The 26,995-nt window shown below is 41.8% G+C and overlaps 1 protein-coding gene across 4 annotated transcripts in view; it reads right to left on the minus strand.

Moving 5' to 3' along the window:
* LOC108894912 (transcription factor SOX-6) overlaps window positions 1-26,995 on the minus strand; it is a 99,593-nt gene that overhangs the window by 20,450 nt on the left and 52,148 nt on the right. For 3 of the 4 annotated variants that reach the window (XM_018693540.2, XM_018693537.2, XM_018693538.2), the window contains 5 exons: window positions 23,927-24,016; window positions 16,081-16,253; window positions 13,869-13,937; window positions 6,585-6,705; window positions 5,241-5,323 (listed from right to left, as the gene is read on the minus strand). In XM_018693540.2, the coding sequence (XP_018549056.1) occupies window positions 5,241-5,323; window positions 6,585-6,705; window positions 13,869-13,937; window positions 16,081-16,253; window positions 23,927-24,016 (536 nt within the window). The remainder of the gene's footprint in view (window positions 1-5,240; window positions 5,324-6,584; window positions 6,706-13,868; window positions 13,938-16,080; window positions 16,254-23,926; window positions 24,017-26,995) is intronic. The other variant, XM_018693541.2, reaches the window with a different exon arrangement.

Consider the following 26,995-nt stretch of genomic DNA (forward strand, 5'->3'; position numbering starts at 1 on the left):
TTTTTCCCTTCTCTGAGATTGATTGGTGACTGGGGAGACCAATGTGCAGCATAAACAACCCCAAGTAGAGCTCTTGCCATTCAGTCAACCCCCAAGGGAAGACAATGCCGCAATTTCCTAAATTACAAATTGACAAAGAGGGCCTTGAGCCGCGCCTCAGCTGTCCGAACTATCTGACAGGCCTTTGGATGTTAGTGCTAATTTGACTGAAATCCAAATGATTCGTCTGTCATTTTTGATCCTCCTGATCACCAGCAGATTTAGCCTTGGCTTCCTTTGGCGTAAGCTTTAAGAAAGCAAAGAGGAGGTGGTGTTGTAGTGGTCTGGGTGTGGGCAGAGCTGTCTGGACCAGTGTATCGTAGCCTGCCAACAGCCTCCTGTGTGCTCAGGCCGGCCTGTCCCATTAGGACTGAGTGGAGAATCCCTTTAGCTGGCCTCTTTTAGTGTCGAGCTGCTATCGATCTCAGGAGTACACAAAACAAATGAGGTTTTGTCTTTTTCAGCAGGTTCGTAGGGGGAGGAGGAAGAGGAAGAGGGTGAGATAGATCGACTGCCACTGAGCTGGCCCGCACAGAGGATGGAGAGTAAATGTTGCACTGGGAGGCTTAGCTGCATCCAAGACAGTGAAAAAGATACACAGAGAGACAGGCTGCATAAAGACAACCATTATCTCATTTCCAGTTCTTTTTCATGGAGCAAATACTTAGTTTTTTAAGTCAAGAAAAACCAGATCTGATTGCCTTCCAGTCATTGTCCTCCTCTTACGGTGGAGGAAGCTGCTCTGGTCTAATTAATGTATGTTGGCAATGAGGTCAGAAATCCTGACTCTGAGGCACAAAAGTTTGTTCCTCACCTTTTGTCTCCACTCCTTAGACACAGAAAAAGAAAAAGACCAAACACAGAAACAGACAGAGAGAGATGTCTTATGATTTCAACAAGAATGTCTGCTAAGCAACTGTATTTCCCTCGCATTAGCCGTGCACAAAGGGGGCCTTTCTTCAGCAGGAATCCACTGTTTGTGAAGGGGTCTACGCCGAGGCTCTGGAAACAATTGGCCTGATCAAGTTCCCACGCTGATAGCACGACATTTGTTCTATCAAAATTGTCAGGTCAGGTCATGAGGGGTTATGCACAATGGGGGCAGCTTTTGCCAAATATCTGTTATCCTCCTTTTGCTCCCCCAACTTTTTTCTCTTCAGGCAATGAAGGCATAAAACAAAAGAAATGATCAATTCTTGCCGATACTTTCTGAACATTTACCGGCTTCTCCAAAGATTTCGAGAGGTTCATTTGCCCTGTTTGAGAATATGCTTTCTGTGTGCCAGCTTATGCCTGCTTGACCATCAGTGCCAGCCAGCTGTCTGAAAGATTCCTACAGGGCTCAACTTTAAAACATCTGGAGCAGTCTGGCTACAACATCTGTCCATCCTGTACTGAGCACAGTTCTGGCATTAAAAGGAGTTGATACCAGCTGGTGTGTACTTGCTGAAGAGTATGCAGCAGAGGAGACTGCTGATGTAGAACTAACACGGTGTAATTGTGTATTTACAATGCTTTTTTTATAAACTAATGCACAGTTTCACACACTGGAGTTAAGGCCATTGTGAAGTGAAGCAGAACTGAGACTAATAACTAAAAAACACTTAAAAACAGACAAGATCTCAGTGTGTGCTGTCGACTGCCTTGCCAAGACGTTACAGAAGACTTTACAGTAGCGCCTTGTTTAAATCCCACTTGACTGACTCACCAAAAGGAAAAGTCATTAGCTTAACAAGTAGCAAAGAAAAATACACTCTACTGATTACAAATGATTATTAACTCAATGACTCATAAATGCATCCAGCGACATAAATCACTGTTTACCTCACCTTGCAGCTTAATGCACATTCCATGCTGCATTCTGTAAGTGCTTGTCTGATACATTTTTTTATATATTTAATGAGCACACCAGTGCTTTTGGAGCTCACACAGCAAACAACACAGAGTCAGAGCACCAAGACTGAAGTCAAAGGTCTGAGATAGTTTTCATGCAAGGTGAAGGAGTGATGAGAAGTTAGCAGAAGTGTGTTAGTGAGGCTCCGGGTGAGAAACATCCACTCACAATCACTGTGAGAAAACAGGTTTTCAGTGCTGTCCTTGTCCCTCACCTCCCAAAGGCAGAGCCCATAAAGAAAGCAGAGCCAGAGCTGAGAAAGAGAGAGAGAGCCGCTGTGGCACTACAGCGTAACCGCAATGGCTACATGCAGGCCAAAGGGCTTAAGATAGTGCAGGATGAAATACATGTTTCTGTTCTACTCATTAGATGTGTTACATTTGTTATGTCAGAATCATGTTAGTTTTTTTAAATCAGGGTTTCCTGCAGCATCGTGTGGCAGATATGGAAATAAAGACATGAGAAGAAATGACAATAAACAAGGTGCTACATTCGACTATATGGAGAAATACACAGTAACTAAATTGATCATGACACAATATGCATCAGAATCTGTCAGACTGAAACTTTCTGTATGGTAATTAATCAAAGCAATATGTTCCAACGTTGTGAAAAACAGAAAAGAAGAAGTAAAGGTTTAATTACTGACAAATTTCCTGAGGGAAAACATACAAACAATATTGATTCACTTCAAGAAACTAAACCGTATCAACCTCACAGTATTTATTACAGTGCTGTTGGACTGGACAGCAGAACAACATGCGAGTGTTTTTAATGTGTCCATCCCAGATAAATTCTGTTCTATTTGCTGCAACACTGCAAGTGCTACTGAACCATAATAGAAAGAGTGCTACTGCAAAATTTCTGGGATGAAGATACATATCTCAGCAAGTACAACTCATAAATCTCATCATCATTGCTTTTGGCGTAGGCATTGTTGTCAAAACAATGTCCAAACATGTGCTGGAAGCCAGCGCCTCCGTCTCACAAAAATTCCTTCGATAATCGCCCCTTTTTTTTCTCTCATAAACACTTCCCCACGCTCTCTGTCTTCCTCCTTTTTCCCAGTCTCCTACTCAATTTCAGCCGACGCCGTGATGAGAAGCTTCCTCTTTCATTCAGGTTCCTCTCATTCTCCTCGTCTCAGGCAGTGTTTAAATGTGAATGAGTTTTGCATCTCCGACATTATTCATCCTCTTACCTCTCACTCACCGTACGGCTCTTTTGATAATTTCAAAGCCAAGAGTGGAGATAGGCTGCGCCGAGACTCCAATCCCCTCAGCGCAGCACGGCGCTTTGCTAAGTCAATAGCGGCTAATGAGGGCTCCGATAAGCAAAAAACCACAATACAAAATGGATAAACTGAGATAAGGATTCTTATAACATCCAAAAGCCATGCTATGGCAACGACTGACATGATGAAGCAATATTGTTTGCCAGTGAAAAAGCTTTTGAGGGCTTTTGTTCTTTCCTGTGATTGTAGGTACAGCAGGAGGGGTGACGGGGTCGTGTTGTGAAATTCCAAACCGCCTTTAGGGAGTAAAGATTTCATTTTTCTTTTCTTCTATTTTGTTTCACTTTTTTTTCTCTTTGCAAATATGTTCTATGATAACCATTATGGATAAGTGCTATTCTCAAACCACAGGTGTCAAGCAGCAATAAAATATTTGATGAATTGCCCGGGCCAGGTGTTGTGCTGGTGGGGCGGAATTCCTCTGTGATTCATCATAACAGCTTTTGTTTGACACAGCTGACGGGGAGCAGATAAGCGGGCTAGCATGTTAGCGTCAGCCTATAGAGCTCCATGTTTAACCAACGCGTCATGCTGTTTTATTGAAGGGAGAAAAAAAAGTGAACTCCATTAAAATTCATTAAGAAATAAGCCTGTGATCTGAGCTGATTAATGCAGGCTGGGCCTCCTCCAGCTTCCATTTGTATTTCCCATTCATTTTGCTCCTGTGGGTGCTTTGGTGTATCTATGAACATATACTGCAACATGGAGCAGCTGAGAATATTGGTTGATTGTGCAAAGAAGAAAAGTGAAGAAATAAATGATGCTAGTAGCGGTGGTTAGTGGCAGCTTAACTTTGTTTAACTGTAGCTGAATATCTGCACTTTCCAGAGATCACCTGTCAATCACACAGTGTGACAGTCCTTTCTTTGGTCTTCTGTTGTTGAAGTTGGACCTTCTGTCAGTGACACCAGCTTATTTAACTCTGCAGTCATGATGGCTATCACATCTTATGAAAAATACCTCGTCTTTCTTTTCTACTGCAACTGTTTTTTGAAGGTAAAATCCACCAGACGTGTTTCACAATATCCTTGGCCTCCAGATCTCACAGGTAAACTATAAAAGGTTTCATGCACCGAGTATACATTAAATCACCATTGTGTAATTTGAGTTAGCAATAGATAGGAAGCTTTAAAAAATCTTTTATTTTATGAAAATGTTACAGTTTTTTTTCCCACTTGAACTCAGGGCGAGGTTAGAATGAATAGGAGTTTCATTTACTTTGCCAATGTTCCTTATCCTCACTGTCTCTTCTATTTATCTTCCCACTGCTGTACAATTGTCTTAGGCTCTGACCTGCTGGTTACACCCTCAGGATTACAGTCATATGTACTTTCTCAGTGTACAAACCATCTCACCCTTATAGCTTTGTCTTTGTTCTTGCTGCTGTTCTGAAACTCTGTCTCTGCTGCAAGTTGTTTATTTGGTTGTGAAACACTCACTCGAGTTATCATCATAGATATTGAAGAGGCACTTCTTTAGTTTGCTTTGCAAGACTTGACTCTCACACAGTCACTAACTAAATTATGTGACCACTTTTTTGTTTTTCTAACACTATGACAACAACAACATAAGGTTTAAGTAAAACAATTTTGGCTTAGGTGGGAGTAATCTCTTTGACAACAAAAGCAATTTGTGGTTTTAGTCATGACTGAATGTGAAAAAGTTTTGCCCCAATTTGTTTTTTTTAAAGCCACTTTCTTCCTGAGTGCAAAGTTTTTGTGAGTTGAGAAGTGAATCTAGGTGAAGCTCACACATGCACACCAACCTCTACACCCTTAACTTTTCACCACTTCATTGTCAAAGTGTCTGCTTCTGCTCTTGTTCCCAACATGTGAGTTTTTGTGGTAGGGAGACATTACTCACTGTTTTTGCGCAGTTTCATTTAAAGGGTCGGTTTACCCCAATTATATAACTCCTCTGGTGCAATCTATCCATGCAGAAAGTTTTGGTTTTGTTAAGATGCGCGGTGCTGATTTTGATTGACTTCCAGGAGACCAGGTGTTTTAGTCTTACCTGTAGTTGTAATGGGCTGAGTCCAGATGCTGCTGCAGCTGCCATTGTAGATGGAATGAACTGCATGGGGTAATTCTCACCTGCTGAACAACAAAAACAACACATATTGTAGAGAGAGGTGGGAACAGATTTCTGCACAAGAACTAACCTGCTTTTTACTTTCGGCCAGCCTCTGTCTGTCTGTCTGTCTGTCTGTCTGTCTCTGTCTCGCTCTTTGTTTCTTTCCTTGCTCCTCTCATGTTTTTATTCATGTGAAACGAAACACAAAGGGTCACAAGTGTTTTATCCGAAGGTTAATAACGCTCATTGTCGGTACACATGGGTACTTGAGACCAGGGCGAGCGGAGTTCAAATGCGGAGCTCCCTCATTGGGATGCAGTCATAAATTCATATACGAGTGGCGTGTATAACCCCTGCTGTTTGTCCCTAAAAGGCTTTCCATGTCCGAGCCTTTGTTGAAAACAGGCCAAAGTCAAAGGAGAGTGTACAATAATGGCTTTTTAATCCTCTCCCTCATTTCTGCCTTTCTTTACACCCCCGTGGGAGTGCACGCTCACGCAGTAGGAATACACATGGATTATTCTGAATGAAGCATGGAGGGTCAGTGCTGGGCGACGTCGGGCGAGCACCTGGAGGAATGCATGGAAGAAAGGAATGTGTGAAGGACGAGCAGAGAGGAAGAAAGCAGGTGGCGCTGAGGATCCTGCTGTAAGAAGACCGTGTACTTCAAGTGTGTGTTTCTGTGTGTAGGTGTGTTGTCAAGTGTTTTGTTGTGGCTGAAACATGCAACATTCACACCATCCTTTGTGTTTCATGTGTGTTTGTTGGGAACTTACGTGTTGCATTGTTGGGTCTGCGAGCACCAGGAGAACACGCTTGAGCGTGGGTGCATGTGAGCGAGTGTGTGTCTGTGTGTGAGAAAGTGTGAAATTCCATGTTGCAGATGTGTTGTGCAACTGACATGTTTTCAGCACGCCATAAAAGAGACATTCCAGTCCTAGCTGTGTCCAATGTATTGTTCCTGACGTGAACAAGCAGGGCTTGTAAATCTCTTCGCTCATTCCCAGAACATTCCTCACCTGACACACCTCATTAACATAGACTGGGATCCCAGTGTTTGTGTGCATGTGTGTGTGTCTAAGAGGGAGAGAGAGAGAGAGACCTGCTGTTTCTTTTTTAGTTGACAAGAGAGTCATGGAGCTTTTATTTGGGGGAGGCGGGGGTTGAATGTTTATCCAGAAAACATACATTTCCTTAACACTCACCAGTGTGTAATCTGTCTTGGGTAATTGTTCAGTGTACATGTGTGTTCGTGTAGGTGGGGTGGGGTGGGTGTGTGTGTACCTGGCTTGTAGGACATGCCCGGTGGGAAGAGGAAGCCTTGCTGTGCAGCAGCAGCAGCAGCCAAGGACCGCTGGTCGTGAGGAAACACTGGGATCATCAGAGGAGGCATGTGACCCTGGACCTGAGAGAGAGACACACAGAGAGATGTTGGAAATCTTTATATAAAACCGGATATAAATAGGCAAATTCACAACCACTCACACACCACAGAAGACAAAAACAGAAAAAAAGACAAAAAAAGAAAGATGGAACCAGCAAAAACTGAAGAAAAATGGAAAATGCCTTCGGAAAAAATGGAAGGGTGGAAAGACAGACAGAAAGGAAGGACTGTCATAAAAGGAGATAAAGGAAATGAAGAAAAGATGGAGGAAGAAAAGAAAGCAACAGACGTGAGGAAGGTCAAAGAGAAAGAGAGCAAAGATGGAAAACAGAATAATTGGAAAAGGGAAAATGAATGGAAGGTGGAGAAATATAAAGGGAGTAAAAAAGGAAAGAAGCCAAGAAAAAAAAAGATAAAAGAGAAAAGAAAGAATGCAAGAGAGATGGAAAGAGACAAAAAAGAATGAAAACAGACAAAGGTATGAAAAATCATGATCATGACTCGAAGAATTAAATGATCAGCAGAGTTGAAGAGAGACAGTTAAAGAACGGAGACCAAACAACAAATAAAGACGAACGTTCTTGAGAGACAAGTGTAAAAATGTAAAGCAAAATGCCTTTAAAACAACAGAGAGGCTAACGGCTGCCTTTCATGTCGGCTTGAAAGACTCTTAAAAACTGTGGGTTCGACTGAGTTAAGGCACTGTGGGCTCCAACTGAAGAGAGCATATCAAAGATGAGCCTGCGGGAATCTATTAAGGCTGGCTGTCTTAACCACCGGACTGCCTCACTCTCTTCCCTTCCATCTCTCCCTTTATCTCATCCTTTTCTCTCGTTTTTTTCCGTGTTGTAAAATTGTTTGTCTCTTTCCCCGTCATGTTTCCCTCTCTTGTCTTTCTCGTGCTCTCTGCTTGTTAAAGTTCCTGTCTGAAAGTTGAGCTGATGTTTCAGGTTTTCAAAGATGTTAAAGGTGCTAAAAATTAAAATGCAGATTAGGTGTCGCTGGTTGTTTGGGTTGAGGAGAGGACACATTGTCAGCTGACAAAACTTTCACTTTTTAAATAAGTTATGCAGAAAAATGAGACATTTTACCATGTTTAGGTTTCATTAATCCTTTCTTCCATCTCTCCCTTCGTTTTCATCTTTTCTTTCTCTTGTTGCTCTTTGACATGAACGCTTGTTGACACCTCCCTCCTTCTCTTTCCATTTCCCTCCTCCATTCAATACCGTCTACCTCCATTCATCTCCTTTACTACCAATTCATTAACCACACACACACACACCCCCTCCCTCAGTCCTCCTGGGACAGTTCATCATTAGCGCCCAAATTTACACAATCAGCATGTTGTGTGGTAACAGTATTTCTCCGTGTTTGTACTGCGTGGTTACATTGCTGAATTAGTCGAATAAGATGACCGTCCTCTGAGATGTTTATGGTGTGTGTGAGACCGGGTCAAAGGGTTTGTGGCGAGGAGGTTCAAAGAGCATGACTGAGTAAAGAGAGCGAGACAAACAGGGCTGTTCCCGACATGTCTCTGTTTGCTGAGGAGCTGAAGTAATTAGTTGATCAATAAGAAGATCAACAGAAAATTAATCAATCAAGCATTTAGCACAAAAAAAACAAAACAATTCCTGCCTCTTAAATGTGAAGATTTACTGGTTTTTATTGTTTGTTGTGCAAATTGGACTGTTGGTCAAAATGAGCAACCTGAAGATTTCACTTTTTTTTTCACCATCTATTGATATTATAGATATTTGATAAAACATAAAACAGAACTTCAATACCAGATGATTTCTAGAAAACCCTACGATTACACTCAGTGACAGCAGATTTACATTTCCTTTATTCACACAATATTCTGTCTCGGATATTGCTGCGTGGTTATCTAAAGCTACCTGGTTAAGATAAGTGAGACTAAAGTTTACGTTTGATACTTACTGGGCATAAATCAGGTAACTTCAAACTTACTCAACATGAACATAATTTCTGAGAGGACTGGTCCTGTATTTGTGTGTTCATGCTCTGTCCTTGTGAGAACAAATCCGATGTTTACTTCTTTGGAGGGGAGATATTTTGTGAAATCAAATTGTAGAATTAGATTGTGGCTAAAACAACTAATTCAGTCAACTCAAATCCCTCAAAAGAAAAGAGTTGTGTATGTGTATCTGTGGTTTTGTCTTTTGGACATTTCTGGAAATTTTGGTTGGTCTTCATTCATCAAAGGGCTGTTTGAGGCCTATGACTTGGTTTTAAGGTCAAGTTTAAAATTAGGTTATGTGTGTATATATATGTGTGTGTGTGTGTGTGTGTGTGTGTGTGTTTGCCACATCAATGCATCAAACATCTGTATTATCCACAGTTTGCTTTGTTCAGTCCACGTGCAGTTACATGTGTTCATCACCTGACCAGCTCTTCAGACAACATTGTTTAGGTCATACTCCTAAAACACACAGACACACACACACACACACACACACTAGGAGTTCAGGGTATTCTCATACACACACACACACACACACACACACACACACAGACAAGTGTCCTGACGTCTTGTGACACACAGAAAAGAGAATGAAGAGAGAAGAAAAACGAGTCTGTGTGTCCGAGTCGCTAAAAAAAAAAAAAGAAGAAGAAGAAGAGAGGAGTGGGGGGAGTGGTGGTGGTGGAGGTTATAGAGTGGGACAAAATGCTCCCATTCATTGTATTCCTCTGGGAACACTGGGACTGACTGGGGCTGCTTCACTAGCGCAAACACACAAAGATCTCCTTTTACCGAGGGGAGGGGGGGGAGGGGATGCTGGATGAATGGACTGGGGAAGGTGGTGCTGCGGGGGCCCCGCTCTGCTCAGTCCCTAAGAAAACACAAGGCCCCCTTCCTCTAACTGCCCACCAGACACATCGACATACACACCTAGGCACAAGGAACATGTGTACACGCGTGGACACACACTCAGAATTAATGGTCCTCTTGTGTCCGGGCAGCAGGGTTAGGGGGCAATGAGTACGTATGTGGTGTGTCTGTATGTTGATGTGTTGGAGCAGGAGAGTAGAAAAAGAAAGAAATGTCTAGTTGTCCAGTTGGCAGGTACACACACATGTGGATCTGAATGAGTGTGTCCTTTAATTTTGACCATACAGTTAAATTATGTCTCTGAAGACAAGAATCGTATTTGTTATTCAAGCTATACTCTCCACCCTGACAGCTGATCTCTGCACAGAAACGTCACAGCGGTGGTGGCTTGGTATGATGGATGCTGACAAAATCTCACACGGTTTGGTTCTCCAGCCTTGATATAAGCTGTGTTGTTGAGTCTAACTCGTCTCATAAAAACTGTGAGCAGCAGTTTGCAGCGAACGAGCTCAAACAAGGCGAACACGCAGCTTGAAACAGCCACGTTAAACGAGTATAGCTAGCTATTTTCCTCAGGATTTAGTGGACGAAACATCCGCTAAAACATGAGAATAACATGTTTGCCATAGCAACTGGATAAGTTAAAGATATATCAGCTTGTTTGAGAGGCTGTCTGCCCCCTAGTGGCCAGAATTAATTAATGCAGCTTTAAGAACACAACATAGCTTCAAATAATGACATTGCTCAGTTTGTTTTTCCACCATCTTGCTACACCCACAGTGAAGACACGAGGTGATTTTAATTCAAGCATGCTATGCTTAAAGTATTTTTCTATAGGCTAACTCACAGGTTAATACACTGGAGTGAGGGCCATTGTAGAGTCAAGAGTTAGCCATTCTCCATAGTTGGTGAGTCCAATCGACGTTATGGGCCTTACATGGCTTTCCGAGTCATTGTGTCTGAAGCTGTATTTGCTGACGTAGGAGCTGCCTGTCTGTCTAACGGGCCATTTGTGTGCTCCATTAGTTCTTATGCATGTGCATTAAGAGTGTGTGTAGGTGTGTGTTTTGGGTTGGTGCCTGTTTGTCTTAACACAGGTTTAGCAACCCCAACTGTTCAGAACCTCACCTCACCTCATTATAAAACAAACTGATGAAAGACAGGATTTACAGAAGAGAGGACGCTCCAGTAGTTCATCTGCATGACCTCTGGGGTTCTGACTCATAAGTAAACGTCAGAGTTTTCTACATTTGAAACTCATTTAATTGTGACACACTGCCAGAATGTTGGTCAAAACCTATATTTACCTTAATTAGTCACATCAAAAAACAGTCAGCTAGTGGTGTTTCAACAGGCGGCAGCACTGTAACTATGGAACACGCTGCTGACTGCATCATCCACAGAGGAAAATAATACAGGATTAAAAACAGAAAAAGTAAAAACAATAAGAAAACAACACTCGGGGCACAAGAACTCAAAGAGAAAAGAGGAGGGCAGGCGAAGGAGGAGACAGAGGAGTTATAAATGAAGAACAGAGAGAGGGAGGAGGAGGAGGAGGAGTGCGGCTTTGCAGTCATTAATTAGCCCGTTAGCTAGGGCTCGGGCGGTGCGGTTAGGGCCTGTGCCTTTGTGGGCCTGAAGGAAATGGGCCACATATGAGAGCCATTATAGGAACTGACTTAACAAAGACACATGCCTGTCAGCCACCAGGCTGGGCTGGGCTGGGCCGCTCTGCCTACTGCACACAAAGGGCCCACCACCACTGTGTGTGTGTGTGTGTGTGTGTGTTTTTCTGTAGGAGAATATATATGAACTGTCCACGTGTATGTTTATGCATTAATGTAAACTGTCTGTACTTTTTAATTAATATCAAATGCAAGACAATATTGTTTATGTGTGAGTTTGAATGCATGTATACACATTTTATGTATGAACATCTGTTGTTTCTTCACGTTTTTGTGTGTGTGTAACCATATCTATCAGAATGGGGCCTTCGGAAGCGTTTCTTTAACCCGTGGACATCCCCCGCTGGCTCTCCACACCATTTAAAACCACATGACAGGAAACCTGGGTCACTTTGAACTCCGCTCCCCCCCCCCCCCCCCCCCCCCCGACAACACAGCACTGCACTCGCTGACAAACACACTGACACCATCCACGGACAGAGAGGAAAGACGAAATGACGCGAGGCAGAAGTGGAAAAATGGGCTAAAAGCAGCGTCCCAGCGGGTTCTCATCGTCTCCGTTCATAAATCAGATACAGATAAGGTTAAGTTGCTCTAAAGTTTCTCAAAATTTATGATAATAAGTCATGAAATTAATGCGATTAAATCACTGGAGGTTGGTTAACTCTATTTGCTATGATGATGCAACAGATACGCTGAACCCTGCACATCAGGGAGTAGCAACTATTCCACTTTTCTAACAAAAACTTCTTCTTGGTCTCTTATTTTTTCCATCTGGACAACATTTAGTGTTTCAAATTAAGATGTGAACAACAACCGGCACTTCTAAAAGTGGTTTTACCACACTGAGGCCTATTCTTTTCAGCTGAAACAGTAGCATTTGGTCAGCTCCTCAGAGTATTGGCCTGAGAGGAGCTCAGGTCTGGATTTGATAAGTGGAAACAGACCGGTGCAGCGCTGCCTGTGTGTTTAAGGCCAACACACATCCGACACAGCGTAAACAGCCCGTACCCCAGTGACTAAGCCCTGGAGCTTAGCCATAATAATTCTAAACCTCTGTACAGTAGATAGACCATATGCTGCTTACTAAAGCTGGGTTGGCAAGAAATGCTATTGTTTTAAAAAATACCTTAAATAACAAGGAGTTTGCACACTCCCAGCTGTGATGTGTGTAATATTTAACAACTTTTCAATTAAAACTAATCATTTGTTTTGGTCTCTTCTGTACATTAATTTCAGTACCTTAACTAAACAGCAGATTTAAGTAGTTCTGGTGATTTTAAATGAAATGAAGTGAATAAACGCGAAACAAGAGATGCAGAGGAAGAGGTTTCACCTGAATTTACAGCAGATGCTTCTGAAGCTTTACACGATAACACGCTGTTCTGAAGAGCTATTTTCTGCATATCTCTTCATCCTCAAAACCAAACATGACACAGTATCCATGCTTCACAGCGTGGAAGAGGATCTGAGTAAGAGCTGGTTTTTATGGTCTTACTCTCCCCTGGGGCTCAGAGGCCTAATGAAGTCCAACCCGAGCTTTATTAAGATCCAAGGGTGGGGCCTCATAATAAAAAAAGAAAAAAGAAAAAAATAAGAAGAAGAAGAGGGAGGGGAAAAACAAGCTCTCGTTTAACTACATGGCACCTCCAGAGCGAGGGGAGATCCAGATCACTGGGGGATGACCAGGGTATGGGATGAGAGCCGAACCGGACACAGTGGCAAGTGGATTCAGATCATCTCACAAGTTGATTTAATTCAGCAGCAATTCAACCACTTAAAAAATTAAGCCAACGAAATACAACCTGGCTTACTTCCCACATGGCAATCAGCCACAGTGCGCAAATTTACCAGCATTTGGCTCACAGCTGGTGGTAATTTCTTGTTGAGTATTTATGTATATACAGTCGAGCGCACGGATCGTGAATCTCAGTGCATCAGGTGGCTCGAGTGAAACAGATGCAGGAATGAGGGAAGGGAGGAAAAAAGGAAATTTAAAAAAGAGAATCGTTAAGAGAACTGATAAATAAAACAGCAAAGGATCTTTTTTTAATCTATGTGTGTCCATTTGGGAAAATATATATTGTTTAGGTTCTCTTTTTTCTTGTTAAGCACATATTGTTTTTTCACTTCATCGTAACAGAGTAAAAAAAAAAGACACAGCAGAGCTGAGAGGAAAAAGTGGATGTAAAGACAAAATAAAGCATCTGATTGAAACAGACAGAGAGAGGAGTGCATGCTGGGGTGAAGAGAGGAAACACGTTGATAAATAGACAACTGGCGAATGAGAAAGAGCAGGAGGAAGCCCAGAGGAGGCTGTAATATCGATCGCTGAGTGATCAATGCAACAGTAAATGATTCAGCCATAACCAGGGCAATTACTGGGTCACCGTTGTGTGTTATTGTGTGTGTGTATCTGCATGCCTTCGTACAAATGCAAGACTGCTGCAGTGTAACTGTCGTACCTTTCAATAGTGGTGGACAAAATATAAAAGGAAAGGTCATGACCTCTCATGTTATTGTTGTTTTCCAATCACACACGACCCAACGATAATGGAACAGGAGGAAAATGGACACTTAGATCATCCAGATGAAGGACAAAATCGGGAACGATGGGGATGAAATGAGGGCGAGAAAGTCCTACTAACCTGGATCTGTTGTTGGAGAATGTTTATCTTTTGCTGCTGCTGCAGGAGCTGCTGCTGTTGTCTGGCGATCTGCACACACAATGAGATGGAGAGAAAATGAGAGTTAACAGAGACGATATATTATGTTTTCTAGAATTCTATTAAAAAATATAGAATTCTGCTTTTATATCAATAAGAGAAAATCTGCATGACCCATTAAAATCTTTGTCTACTAGAGCAATGATGTTTTGCAGCATTAAAATCAAATTAAAATGTAGATTTTGGAGTTCAGACACTTTGCTGACCAGTCTGTGCGTTCTTCTGGATTCCAACTAATCTGCTTCTTTTCAAAAGAAACTGGGTAATCCTTGGTGAACACTGGTAAAAACAGAAGCAGTGAATTTTGGCACTGAACGAGAGAGCAAGAAAGACTAGAGCAGAACGTGAAACACTTCATCAGCGAAGGGGAAAATGCTCAAGACCACCAAGAAGAAAAAAAAACACAGACATGTGGAGAACGAAGTCAGTGGTCATGCTATGTCCTAGATCCTAATCATAATCAGGATATATCTGACCTCTTAAGGCAGCGGGAAAAGTCAAGAATTCCTTGAGTGCAATTCAGTAAATCAGACAGGAGAAACAGTGGCAGTGAGTTTCGTATGTGTTTGACCTCAGATTATTATCTCAAACGGCTTCAGCCAGGTGTGACGGGTGGTACAGCAAATTCATGCAATCAGCTCTGCAGAAAGTTCCTGAACAAATCTCTTAACTGACAACGAATCCGTGAGATTGACATGTTTACCAGGCCGAACAACAGCATCCAGCATGCCTCTGGAACCCCCCTCCTGCACACACCCATCAACACTCATCAACATAGTTATCTCTTCCTCTGTTGTTTTGATGTGAGATTGTCTTATACAAAAACATCTTAAGTCAGATGTTAAAGGGCTGAGTGTCATCCGGTGACGGGCAGCTGGGACGGGCCAGTCGTATGAAGCTAAAATCCTTAAAGGGGCAGCACGTCAAGTATTTGATCCTGCCCACTCTGAGTCAGAAAAGTAAAGCAGCTGCCTCTTTTTTTTTCTTGAGGAGTCGTTTAGTATATTTATTCTGAAATGTAATTACAGGCTGCTGAATGGGAGGCGGCGCCCCATTTGCACACATGTCATATTTCATTAAAGGCAGATTTCTCAGGGTTTGTCTGTAGGGCATTATCCTATCAAGTCTCAACAGCCAAATGACTGGCTGATATTGGAATCTGTCTTTCTTTTCACTCTCTCCATCTTCCCGGTTCCTTTGTGAAGCTGTGAAAGGTGGAATGTGTTGTGATGGGAGGTGTGGACTTGTCCAAACAGAGCCTGTCGTATGCCGACCTACAGTAACGTGTCGGCAAAGAGCAAAAACAAAGAGCAGCTCACCTAAACACCTCTCTCCTTAAGCCCCCTCTCTCTCTTTCTCTGTCACATGCTGTTTTTTCTTATCTCTGTCTGACACCTGAAGACATGCATCAGCACAGCAACTTCTGCTACAACTTTTGAAGCTGCACACACATACACATATTTCAAGGAAAATGTTGTTTTTACTTGCTAACTTGGGGTTGTACTGTGGAAGTTTTGGCCTCAGTTAGGATGACGTTATAAACAAACTTCACCAGGAACACAGCAACACAACTAGAGCAGAGTTTAACAAGGCGAGTGACATGAGTGATCTGGTTTAAACAGAAGAGACGAGAGCATCAATCTTCAAAGGAATTTCTCACATCTAAGAGACAGCAGTTCACAAGAGGACACTGCTTTTTAGGTTGGGAACAACTAACCTGACCACTTTATGTGGAGATGAAACCAGAGGGGGTGATAATCTGAACATCTACCTTTGTCTTTGTCTTTATTTTTGTTCAAATAAATGTGTCTGACTGTGTGTTTGAACATGGTTTACTGCGCTCACTTTTAGTTCTGTCAATGTATCCGCAAATCTCCAAATAAAATGTTATCAAACCTGAAAGGAATAAAGGAAATTAATTATGAACTGCTAAGGCACCTTCATCTCTTCAGCTACTACATAGAAGTGCACAAAAAAATCCTTTCATTCAATCCACACACAGCTGCTATCAGGCTTGTGTCCTGTACATGCACTGCCTATGATCTCCTTTCTTTCTTTCTCTTTTTACATCTACTTCAGATAATACAATAACTCCCCCTTCAACACATTCACAAGCACACACAGCCCTCCCTACCTGCTCCTGCTGCTGCCTGGCCAGCTCCATCTGTTGTCTCTGCTTCTCCAGCTGCGAGGCGGCCATCTTTTTCTGCTCGTCATGGGCGGCGAGGAGCTGCTCTCTCAGATTGATCAGCTGACCGATCATGGTGGAAAGTTGGCGCTCCTTCTCCTCCAGAGACTCCGGCGTACCTGGACAGGAGGTCAGGAAGTGTTACGATTTGATGGCACAGGATGTGGATCTTTGATGGAAATATAATAATGAATGACAAAGATGGTCTCCAGCCAGAAATAAAAGGTTCAATTCACTATTCATGGCCACAGCAAGGCATTGGGGTTTTCGGTTTCTATTCAGTAGCAGCAGGAAATCAGGACAAAGTCACACATTTATTCTGTTAATGTGTGAACAAAAACTGATCCACTTTACACTCAAACCCTTTTCAAGTACGAATCGACTTGAAGAAGTTTAATGTAGGTCCACAATGAGGTTGAAGGTGTAACTCAGAGGACAATGACTCAACAAGTTTTCTTCTTTGGCTTCAATTACCTTGGAACTTTTTCATTCATACAAAATCCCCGTAGATAAGCACCTTCAACCACTGCTGCAGTTTGTGTTGGTTTGGCCAACACAAACTAAAAACTCTCATTCCCAAACTCCCATAAATCACCTGGCTTGTAGTTACATCTTACTACTTATTATCTTCTGTCTTGTCTTTACATGCCATCAGGGTTTATCACTTAGTGTCTGCTCCCAAGAACAATAAAATCAGTTTGACTTAATAAGTAGCTGTCACAGGCTTTTGTCAGGCTTATGATTTAGACATTCTTGGGAGGTTTTCGTCGGGAAGAAGGGCCAACACCAGTAACACTCCTTTCAGATACCGTCCAATAATTAGATTACATCGAAGGTATCACAGCAGGCGGTGACAGTAATGCCAACATTTTCCTTTTACTTCAAAGCCAACTCAAGACGACTGTTCATTTTTGTTCTCTGTACATCTTCTTTGAAATATACAACCACTTTTACTTTTTCACCACCATTACCTCACATTATTTCATCAAGGTCTCTGGTATGTTATGAGTCTTTGATCACCGTGCTGCGTATTCTGTAGTGTTGCAGATTTCGTAACTGCAGTTCTTGCCAGATCAATGTTCCCTGTTACCTCTGTGCTCTTTACTCTTTGTGCTTTTTAAAAGGCTCTCCCACTGTTTTCTCACAATTTTGGAACGCCAAATTCCCCCCACACTTCAGCTCTTGTCACCTCTAACTCAAATGGCCTTAGGAGGGTTTCCACATGGTGTTAACAGCACGGCGCTTCACTGGGATGGCGTAACACGTGGAGGTTCACACACACACACATACACACACACTGTTTGTGGATTGTGAACCAGCAAGCTGGGAGAACCTATGCATCACTTCCTTTGGAACTCAAATGCACCACAACCTGTATATCAAAGCCTCAACCGAGACCGACTCCCAGCTGAAATAAGTAAAACAAGAACATTTGAGTCAGAGACAGTGTCGCCAAAGGCTCGCAGAGTGTCAGCAGAGCTCAGCTGGGAGAACTAATCACCCTCAATATGACGTCAAAACACACAAGGTGGACAATGAGGATGCACATTTACTCTGTGAAAGAGTAAATGTTCACAAACACATGTGGAAGTTCATCTTGATTTTGGTTTGTGTGTGTGTGTGTGTGTGTTTGTGTGGAACATGAGCTCACACACTTCCACACTAAAGTTTATCGTGTTTAGAAGTTCTTGCTCTTGTGTGTGTGTGTAAGGTCTTGCCCTGGGGCCATGTAGGGAGACTGCAGGGTGGCCCCAACACTACCTGCATACTAACAGAGTCTCCATTGTAGTCCTGTCAGGCCCCTATTGTACCCTAGACTGCCCCCCCAACACACACACACACACACAGAAATTACCCCTCAGCACCCCTGTATCAAAGGCAACATTCTCCTCTTCTTGTCTCCTTTTTCATGCTTTCATTCTCTCTTTTTTTTTCGTTTTTTCCCCAAACGACCTCCCCATCAGTTACTCTGCTTCCAAGTCCAGATTCTCCCCGTGGTCTCTCCTCTTTTTTTATCCTCTTTTTTCCACTGTTTTCTCTTTATCTTCCTTGACTCTGCTCTTATTCCTCTCCTCTCGTCTTCTCTGCCCTTAATTCCTCCGATCCCTCTCTCCTTATTGCTTTCCTCAGCTACTTTCCTCTCATCCTTTGCTTCATGTTTCCTCTCTTTTCATTTTCCTCTCTTCTCTACTTATATTTCCTTCCATCTCTTCCCCTTTTTTCTGTGCTTTCATTGCTTTCTTTTCTTCTTCTCCCCATTTTTTGTCTCTCTCCCCCTCTCCTCTTACCTCTCCTCCCTTCCTTCCACTCTTCACCCTCATCACCTCCACCCTACTTTCATCTCCTCTTCTCTTTACTCGCTCATCTATCTTCCCTTCTTCTCTCCCCTCATCACTTCTCCTCTTTCGCTTCTCCCTCCTGTCTTTTCTCATCAGCTCTCTCAATCACCTCGTCCACATTTCCTCCCTTATTTTTCGCTCTTCATCACCTCCTCCCCTCCTCCTTCCCGTCTCATCTTATCACCACTCCACTCTTCTCCTCCCTTACTCTTTTTCACCCCTCCCTAAGACTCTTTGGCCAATTTACTCTTGCAACACTGATGGATACTTTACAATCCTGTCATGTCTCACACACACAAACACACACACATGGAGACTTCTTCCTATTTCCCTACATTCCTTGCAGTGAAGTAAAGCCTATTGTGTAATCGCAACAACTGCGATTACAGCGCCATGATTCATCTTTGTGGATTACGGGTTGTGCATTCCAAACGCGACAACTTGCGTTCTTTCAGCGCTTCTGGCACCAATAATCATCTCAGACGTTTTCCGTTTTCCATCCATCAGGATTATTCCCGACACCTGCTGAGGGCACCAGCCAAAGCAGAAAGCCATTAAGTGTTTTCTCAGTCTGTTTAGATGATCGGGATGATCTGTCTCTGAACCAGGACTGGAGCATGGTGTCTAAACTTCTGTTTGTTGGTTGTTGCTGCCTGGTCACACAATGTTTTGATTTATGGAAAAATCTTTTAATTTATGGGATTCAAATCCTGCTTTTCTGGTACTGCTTAAGAACTTTAAGACATATTAATATCCCAAGTAATAAAGTAGCATTTCCACAGAAGAAAATGTACTAGGAAAGTGAAAATCAGTGTGGTGCTACACCTTAATTCCAATCATACATGCATGGAATTGTAGGCAATGTATTTTTTAAAATGAAATCCTATTTGCATTTTGTTACATTTGATTTCTTTTTTGCTTGGATTTTGCTTTTATTTTCTTTGTCATTTTACTTTTGCTGAATTTTCAAGGTTTCCTTTTAATCAAAAAGCCAGAGAAGGAATGTTATGTTTCATTTAGTTATTTATTTATATCAGATTTTCTAGCGTGTGTCAGTTTGCTTGCATACTTCATGTGTATGTGAATATGTCAATCATCAGCATTTATTAAATTTATTTAGATATTAGCTTTTAAATAAAGGTAAAAAATGAATGTGTGCTTTTAGTTTTAGTTATATGTTCATTATTGTTTAATGTGTCACACACTGACAAAAGTTTGTCTCAGCCACTTCCCTTTACAAATACACCTAGTGACACACACATGACACAACACACACACACACACACTGAGCACAAAAACCACACACAAAAACACACACAAACACATATTATCACACCTCAGACTAACAAGTTGATGGCTTCGGCTGCCCTGAGCTTCTGCCAAACCATCATGTTTCATGATGCCGACTGTGCGCCAAACTCCCACCATTCCTGTGGATGACTTAACCCTCTCCTCACTGTCACACCACAACAAACACAGCTGCTCGCCTTCCCATCAGCCCACAGGCCCCAAGACAAACACAGTCACACAACATTTTGTCCAAACAAGTGTCATGATCTCCTCTGGGTGGCATTGTACAAAGATAGTACCCAGTATCATGTTTGATCTGTAGACATTCAGGTTTACTGTACACAGACAGCTCACTGTAAGATGCCTGATTTAAGTGTCTTGTGAATGTCAGAATGATTATTGCCGCCAGATGTGCTGATGGTAAAAGAGAACCACCAACTTTTACTCATAAAATTATAGAAATCTAACATGCATTCTCCTACAATACTTGCACAACAAAAGCTGATTTATAGATCTTTCAAAAATCCTTTAAACTCAAACAAACAAACCATCATATAAAGTTCATTTTATGCAAAAATGTTGCAAGAAACAAAAAACACTCAGTCGACTTCTGCCATACACGAGTAGCTAACAGCAAAATTACAAAACTAGAGTGAAAAAATAATCACAAAACTGAAGAAAAGTGTTCAAATGTCACCTATTTCCCACAACTGCCCTTTTGGAGCTGCACAGGAGGCTGCAGCAGAGCAGTGGAGTCATTCTTGGGCACACACCCAAATGTGTATGAGGCAGGACATACTTGAAGCATTGTATTTTACAAACCTATATATATATACTGTACATTACACACATGTTGAAATGCATTTGTCATCGCTAATGAATGGTTCAGTGCAAAAAAAAAGGAGGACATTGGTTTTCCTCACCCTAAAAATAACTGCGACTGAACAAATAGGTTCAGGTTGTTGTGTGAGGAGACACAGAGCAACAGTTGTGTATTTAGGTCAGCCAGACCGGGCTTCACTTCAGCCATCGAGAAAATAAAAGACTTTGACGCTTGAATTCAATCAGAGCGTTTCTTTGGTCGGGACGCAGCTGGACGAACAGAGACATCTCTGTGTGTGTGTGTGTGTGCTCATGTGTGTGATCCTTTATGTGCGTGCATGTATTGGTACATGTTATATTTATGCATGTGTATTAGTGTCAACTAACACACAAGAAATTGATATACTGCACATTCCAGCTTTATGTATAGGACAGGCACGCTGTTGTCTTGGGTCTGGTTGCCTGGACTGAACCACTGTGAAAATGTATTTAAAGATGTCATAAAGGAGTTTCTGTCACGCAACATAATAAATTTATAGGAGGCGTATTTTTATTGTCGATTAAATCTGATCAGAATTAATTGCCATTTCATCAGGATGTTCTTGCCTTCTTTTCAGGAAGCACTTAAATCCAGGATGTGTCTCTTCCACCAACCCTGTCTCCTAGAAAAGACGTTTATATATCACTAAATTAATTTCCCCAATTATGCTGTGGTGACGAACGTAATTGCTGGCTGGATTATGCTCAGAGGCAACATAATGAAGAGCTGCATTTATCTACCACACCAGAGTCTCAGGGTGGTGTTCAGATGTCCAGGCGTCACGTCCAGACTCTTGTCTGTGGTTAGCTTGAGGTCATATCTAAGTGTAGGGATAAATGACATATATGGTTGTTTAGGTTTGAAGACTTGTTGCATAATCCAGTCTGCATTATGTTTCCCTCAAAACATATTCGCTCGTGTTATTTAGATGTAAAACCTCTAGAATGCAAGTTTGCCTCCAGACATGCAGCTGATGTCTGACTGTATTTCCCCTCATTTATTGTTGCTGCCTTCATCATCTGACTTGAGAGAAAAGTCAGAGCCAAAGTTTGCGACTACTTTAAAAAAAACTGTATATATGTGCAGATTTGAGAGGCAAATAAATGTTCGGAGAGGTTTAGAAAATAACCTGAACTCTGGGTAAAAATGAGAAGAGCTCAGAGAGAGAGAAGTTTAGCCTTAAAAACTGTGGCTTGGAAAATAGAAAACTGGTGCTGATAAAACCTAAATTAGATATTTAGTGGAGCTTTCAAGAAAGGTCAGCTGGATCAACCTAAGCTTATTCTATCTGTTTCTCATTTTCAATTAACAGCATGATCTAATAAAAAAGTTTTTCTTTTATTATTTTTATATTGTAATTTAAAACACATAAAAGAAATGTAATATAAAAAGAAACCTGTAAGGAGAGTGAGCTAGAACTTGACCTGGGTTTAGATCAGATATCTGAAGTTAGTTAATCTGAAGTGGAAATTATATGACTGACTTTTAAATGAAAGTAAGTAATATAACTCAATCAACTTAATAGATCAAGTCTGTAGTAGTCTAAAAATGCTTTTTAATTTCTGCACTGATCTGGCAAACTAATTAATCTAATGTAACAGATGCCTTGACGATGCTTTGAAAAAAGGCATATGTATATGTGCATGTATGCAGATGGAGGGTGTCAGTATGAACAGAGAGAGAGAGAGAGAGGAGGGAGAGAGTTGGATCTCTGTCCTGGAGTGAAAGTCAATGTCAGTGCTGTTCTGCTGTAGAAGGTTCTCTGTAGTCCCTTTTTCCCACTTTCCACAGAGGAAATGCCTGCCATTTCAACAGGAGACGATTTCTCTCACTGAGAGGAGCTCGACTGCAGAGCCGTTAGTGACGAATGTTACGACACACAAACAGAACAAACAGAATTCGCTGTAGCTCAGGGGACAGAAAACATTTCTCTGTGGAAATGTGTCAGTTTTCTTAAGTTAGAAGTATTTTATCACCATCTGTTATTTATCTTTCATTCAGCAGGTGTCAGTGGATCCAGATCATGAAAGATAGCGTAAGAATTCAGAAGTGAAGTAGCTCTTGTCTTCTGTTCATGTCAGAGTTATAACACACTTCAGGGGATGAGAGGGATGTCAGACAGTTTTCTCTTTCCTCTCACTTACAAGCCAGTGAGCATCACTGCCTGAGGCTTATTGTTTTTGAATGTCATTTTTATTTAAAAAATTTTCACAACAAAAAATACCTTGATTTCTAAAAGGGGCAGATCAGTTTAACTGAATTCTAATTCTATTTAGAAGATAACGTTACTTTACTTTAATATAATACAATTTAGAGCATTCAGACACTATAAAAAGTTTTTTTTTAAGCACTGACAACAGTAAACCACAGTTACCGATCTCTAAAAAATCTAATTACATTTTTAAAGTGCTTAAAATAAACATGATGGTCTGCTTTTTCTTACATAAAATTTAAAAAATCATATTTCTCATCTGGAATATATGGTGATAATGATGATGATGGGGGTGGTGCAGTTAATTTCACACTGTATATGTTCTGGGTTTCTTATGTAAATAATCACTGTTAGGCCAAAGCTAAACTGAACCCTGAACGACTTCTAAGCAGGATATTTTATTCCAATTCATAACATTCCTAGGAAAGAGAAATCAATCAGTCACAAAGAGAATAAGACAGAAAATATGCCAGTTGTTGATCATATCATTACAAACGCCTTCTTTACTTTCAAAGGATGATATGTCCCTCCTTCCTGCTGCAGCCACCGACTGAGATTTTAACATTAGATCCCCCCACAATGCTGCTATTTTCACTTTTGAATACATTTGCCTCTGTGCGATTTATAGCTTCATAAACACTATTTGCTGATGCAGACAAAAATATTGGAGCATGTGCAGCCTCTCTCTTCACACACACCCTTTAATCAAAGTTACAATTACAACCTGGACTGTTTAAAGCGGCCTTCACTGCTCTTTCTCTGGTGACAGGTAGGCCTCGCAACCGTTTACTCTTTTGCTTTCATATGCAGAAACATGCTCAAAGTATACACATGGAGGAGAGAATTACAGCATATTTGACCGTTTCTTACCCTTGAATTTAGCTTTGCAAAACGGTGTCCTTTTTTGTGCACATACCATGAGCTTGTTTTATAATGATGATGTTCATTTTTTGGTCAACCAGAGAGAATAAGGAGAGGATCCTCAGACACTGAGGATCTGAAAGTTTCAGAAAGTGTTTTTCTTCCTTTCTTTCTCACTGTTTGATGGTTTGCTGGCCTTGATGTGCGTGTTTTCTCTTCGACTCTTACCTTTGACCTCCCCCAGCAGTTCGTTGGCGTTCAGGCGGTCAACACGCTCCTTCCAGTCCCTGGAGAGGAGCCTCTCCATGCAAGATGGTTCTACAAAAAGACAGAGAATAATCACCTTAAATTCTGTGTTGCATGATGCATGTACCATCTGTTGAGATAAAGGTTACTGAAAACACCAAAAGATGTGACACGCATACAGGGGAGCAAGAGGAGGATAAAGGTGAGCCATGAGAAAGAAGACACAGAGAAAAGCACAAGAGAGAGAAGAACTAATTCCCAAGAATTGTTACATTTCCAAAAATACGAACAAGGAACCATTTCCTCCTCCTTCTTCTCCTCAAGAAAAAAAAAAAAGAGCCGCCATCCAGCTGACCAAATGAGAATGTCTGCATTGTTTTGACACAGGGTCTTATTTGCGGCTGTCTTCTTTCTCACAATGTGTCTCATAGCCTCAGGATAACAGACATCAGACACGTGGTCTCATAAGATTCATAAGGTCTCATTTGTTCAGTCGGAGTCCTGCTGTGAACTTTACTGAAACAATGGGAACTTTTCAATTCTTCACCAGGCGGATGGCAGAGCCACGAACAGAGAGACAGATGTCTGCACATGTGCCAGCATGAGCATGACTGTGTTTGTGTGTGAAATGTCCATGAGAGAAAGACAGACATGCTCAAAGTGAAGTAAGCATTCTGTCAGGTATCAGCGGTGAAATGTAATGAAATACATTTACTTAACTAGTTACATTTTCCATTTTATGCTGCATTCACTTCACTCAGTTTAAATTTAAACTCCACTAAATTTAGTTGTGTAGTTTCCAGTTCCTTTGCAGATTTGGACTGTGTAACATTTTTTATTTAAACAACATTAAACAATGGACTGATATAGCCCATGGTTGTTTAGGTGTGTGATAAACAGATACATGAGTTGCTCCTCTTTAACATATTTGCTGTCCTCAGTGTTCAATAAAATCTGGACCTGGACTTTGAGTTATTTCCTGTTTTATTTTGAAATTACTTTCCTTGTTGTCTCTTTTGTGCTTTGTGCTGTTTTTCCCTCCAATGATTCATCCCCTCACCTGTTCCCACTTCTCCAATCAGCCCTGCAGTCACCTGGTCTCTCTCCCACCTGCGCCTCATTCCATAATCAACCTGGTCTCTACATATACAAGTGCCCTTCCTTTGCTCTTTTGGTTTCTTGTCAGTGTAACCACCAGTGCGAACCTGTCTCCTAGAACTAACGTGCAACAGCAAAGTTTTGTAGGAAGTGTGATTCCAACTTGGTCACAAATATACTGAAGCTGAACGTATCAGTAAATGTTCAGAGACGATGTATTTGTTTTCTGCTCTTGCATTACAATTGAAGTGACTACAGCATTATTAAGCTTTTTTATGGGTATGTTTAGGCACTCACAACTCTAGGTCAAGGTCTGAGAATGATTGTGGTCTGGTTTAACACAGACAAGGTTCACAGTAACGTCAGATGTAATGTGTTTATGTGAATTTAACCAAAACCACAATCTTTTCTTAATCTGAACCCAAGTGCTGCTGTTGCATAAACCTAACCACAGATGAGACGCAAACTCCGGTCTGTGGTGTGATGTTCGTGCACTTTGAACTCCCACCATCCGCCCAAACCACTGCCTGTCAACTCCGTAACGCTACATGTATTCAAAAACAAACGCCAAATCAACTATAAAATCTAAATACTGCTTTCACCACCCTCAGGTATCCAGCACCTGCATGTCAAACTGCTCTTATAAATACACCGTACAAGTTCATCCAAACTCTCAACCGCTTGGGTTTGAGTGTGTACTCCGGTTTTCGTGCCAATGGACACACCACAGATGGTGTCACGGTCACGCAGGGCCCCATGCCTCAGCCTCAGTCACCAAGGACGTCAAAAAAAAAAAAAAAAAAAAAACACACACACAAAAAAAGGAGACATTCTTGGGCGCTGTGTGGAAAACATGCCCCTGAGGCCTTGCCTGATTTAGAATAGTTAAGTCAGACAATAGCTCATTTGTGGTGCCTTTATCCTGACAAAAGGCGCTATAGGCATTCATAAGGGCACATGGCCTATTGTGAATAGCTTAATGTTTAGTTTGTGCGTATGGACCCATTGTGTGGTCATGAGATGCTGTCCGCCGGGCTGAGTACAGCTTCCTCACTGAGTCCATTAAAGCCTTGCATGTTTACAGTCGGATTATGATTGTTGTAAATAAGCTAATGCAACCATCCAGATCACATGGGATCAATGTAAACAAAGGGGGGAGGGACAATGGCAGCCAGGGAGGGAGCAGATAGCTACACCACAAAGACACAACTTAAAAACTACAGTAATTTCTGATGGTGATTTCCCATATTCAGGAAAAACGGTGGGTATTTCCACACAGATGGCCCACATTGCAGAAAAATAAGGTAATTAATACAATTTCCCTATCCTCAGGACAATGGAATCCACCTAATTTTCATGGATTTACTGGACAAGCGGCTCCACTGGATATGTATGTGTGTACATTTGGTTCAGTGGGTGATATTTACAGCCGGTAAAGGGGGGGGAAAGCTGGGAGATGGGGCCAGGATGAGAGGCTTTTTTTTTCTCATCACAAGACCTAAAGTGCACTCGTTCAGCGAGCCTCGAATAAAACAAAATTAGGAAGCGCGATTTATGGGAGCACTTAGGGAGGAAAATACAACCTGTAACTCCAAGACACATCTGCATAAGTCAACTGTGTGTGTACTCTGATGCACAATTTATACCCCCCTTACCAATAAACAGATCAGACAAGGAGACAGTGGGGGGTGGGAGGGGCACGATGTAAACGGGGAAGGGGGGAAAAGAAGAGGAGAAGAAGAGAGGGATGAGAGGGAGAGGTTTTACCCTAGATGGCTCTCTATCTGTCGCTGCGACCGACTCTGGGATCAAGTGCTGTTTAGATTGGAGGGTGGATAAAAATTCCTCGCTGTCCGAACACCGGCTCCTTTATCAAGTGAAGGAGAAATGCCGAAGATGGATGAGTCGAAGAAGAGCAAGGGGGAGGGAGGAGGAATGGAGTGAGGAGTGAGG

This window comes from Lates calcarifer, linkage group LG10 (genome assembly GCF_001640805.2).
Source record: "Lates calcarifer isolate ASB-BC8 linkage group LG10, TLL_Latcal_v3, whole genome shotgun sequence".
Lineage (NCBI taxonomy): Eukaryota > Metazoa > Chordata > Actinopteri > Centropomidae > Lates > Lates calcarifer.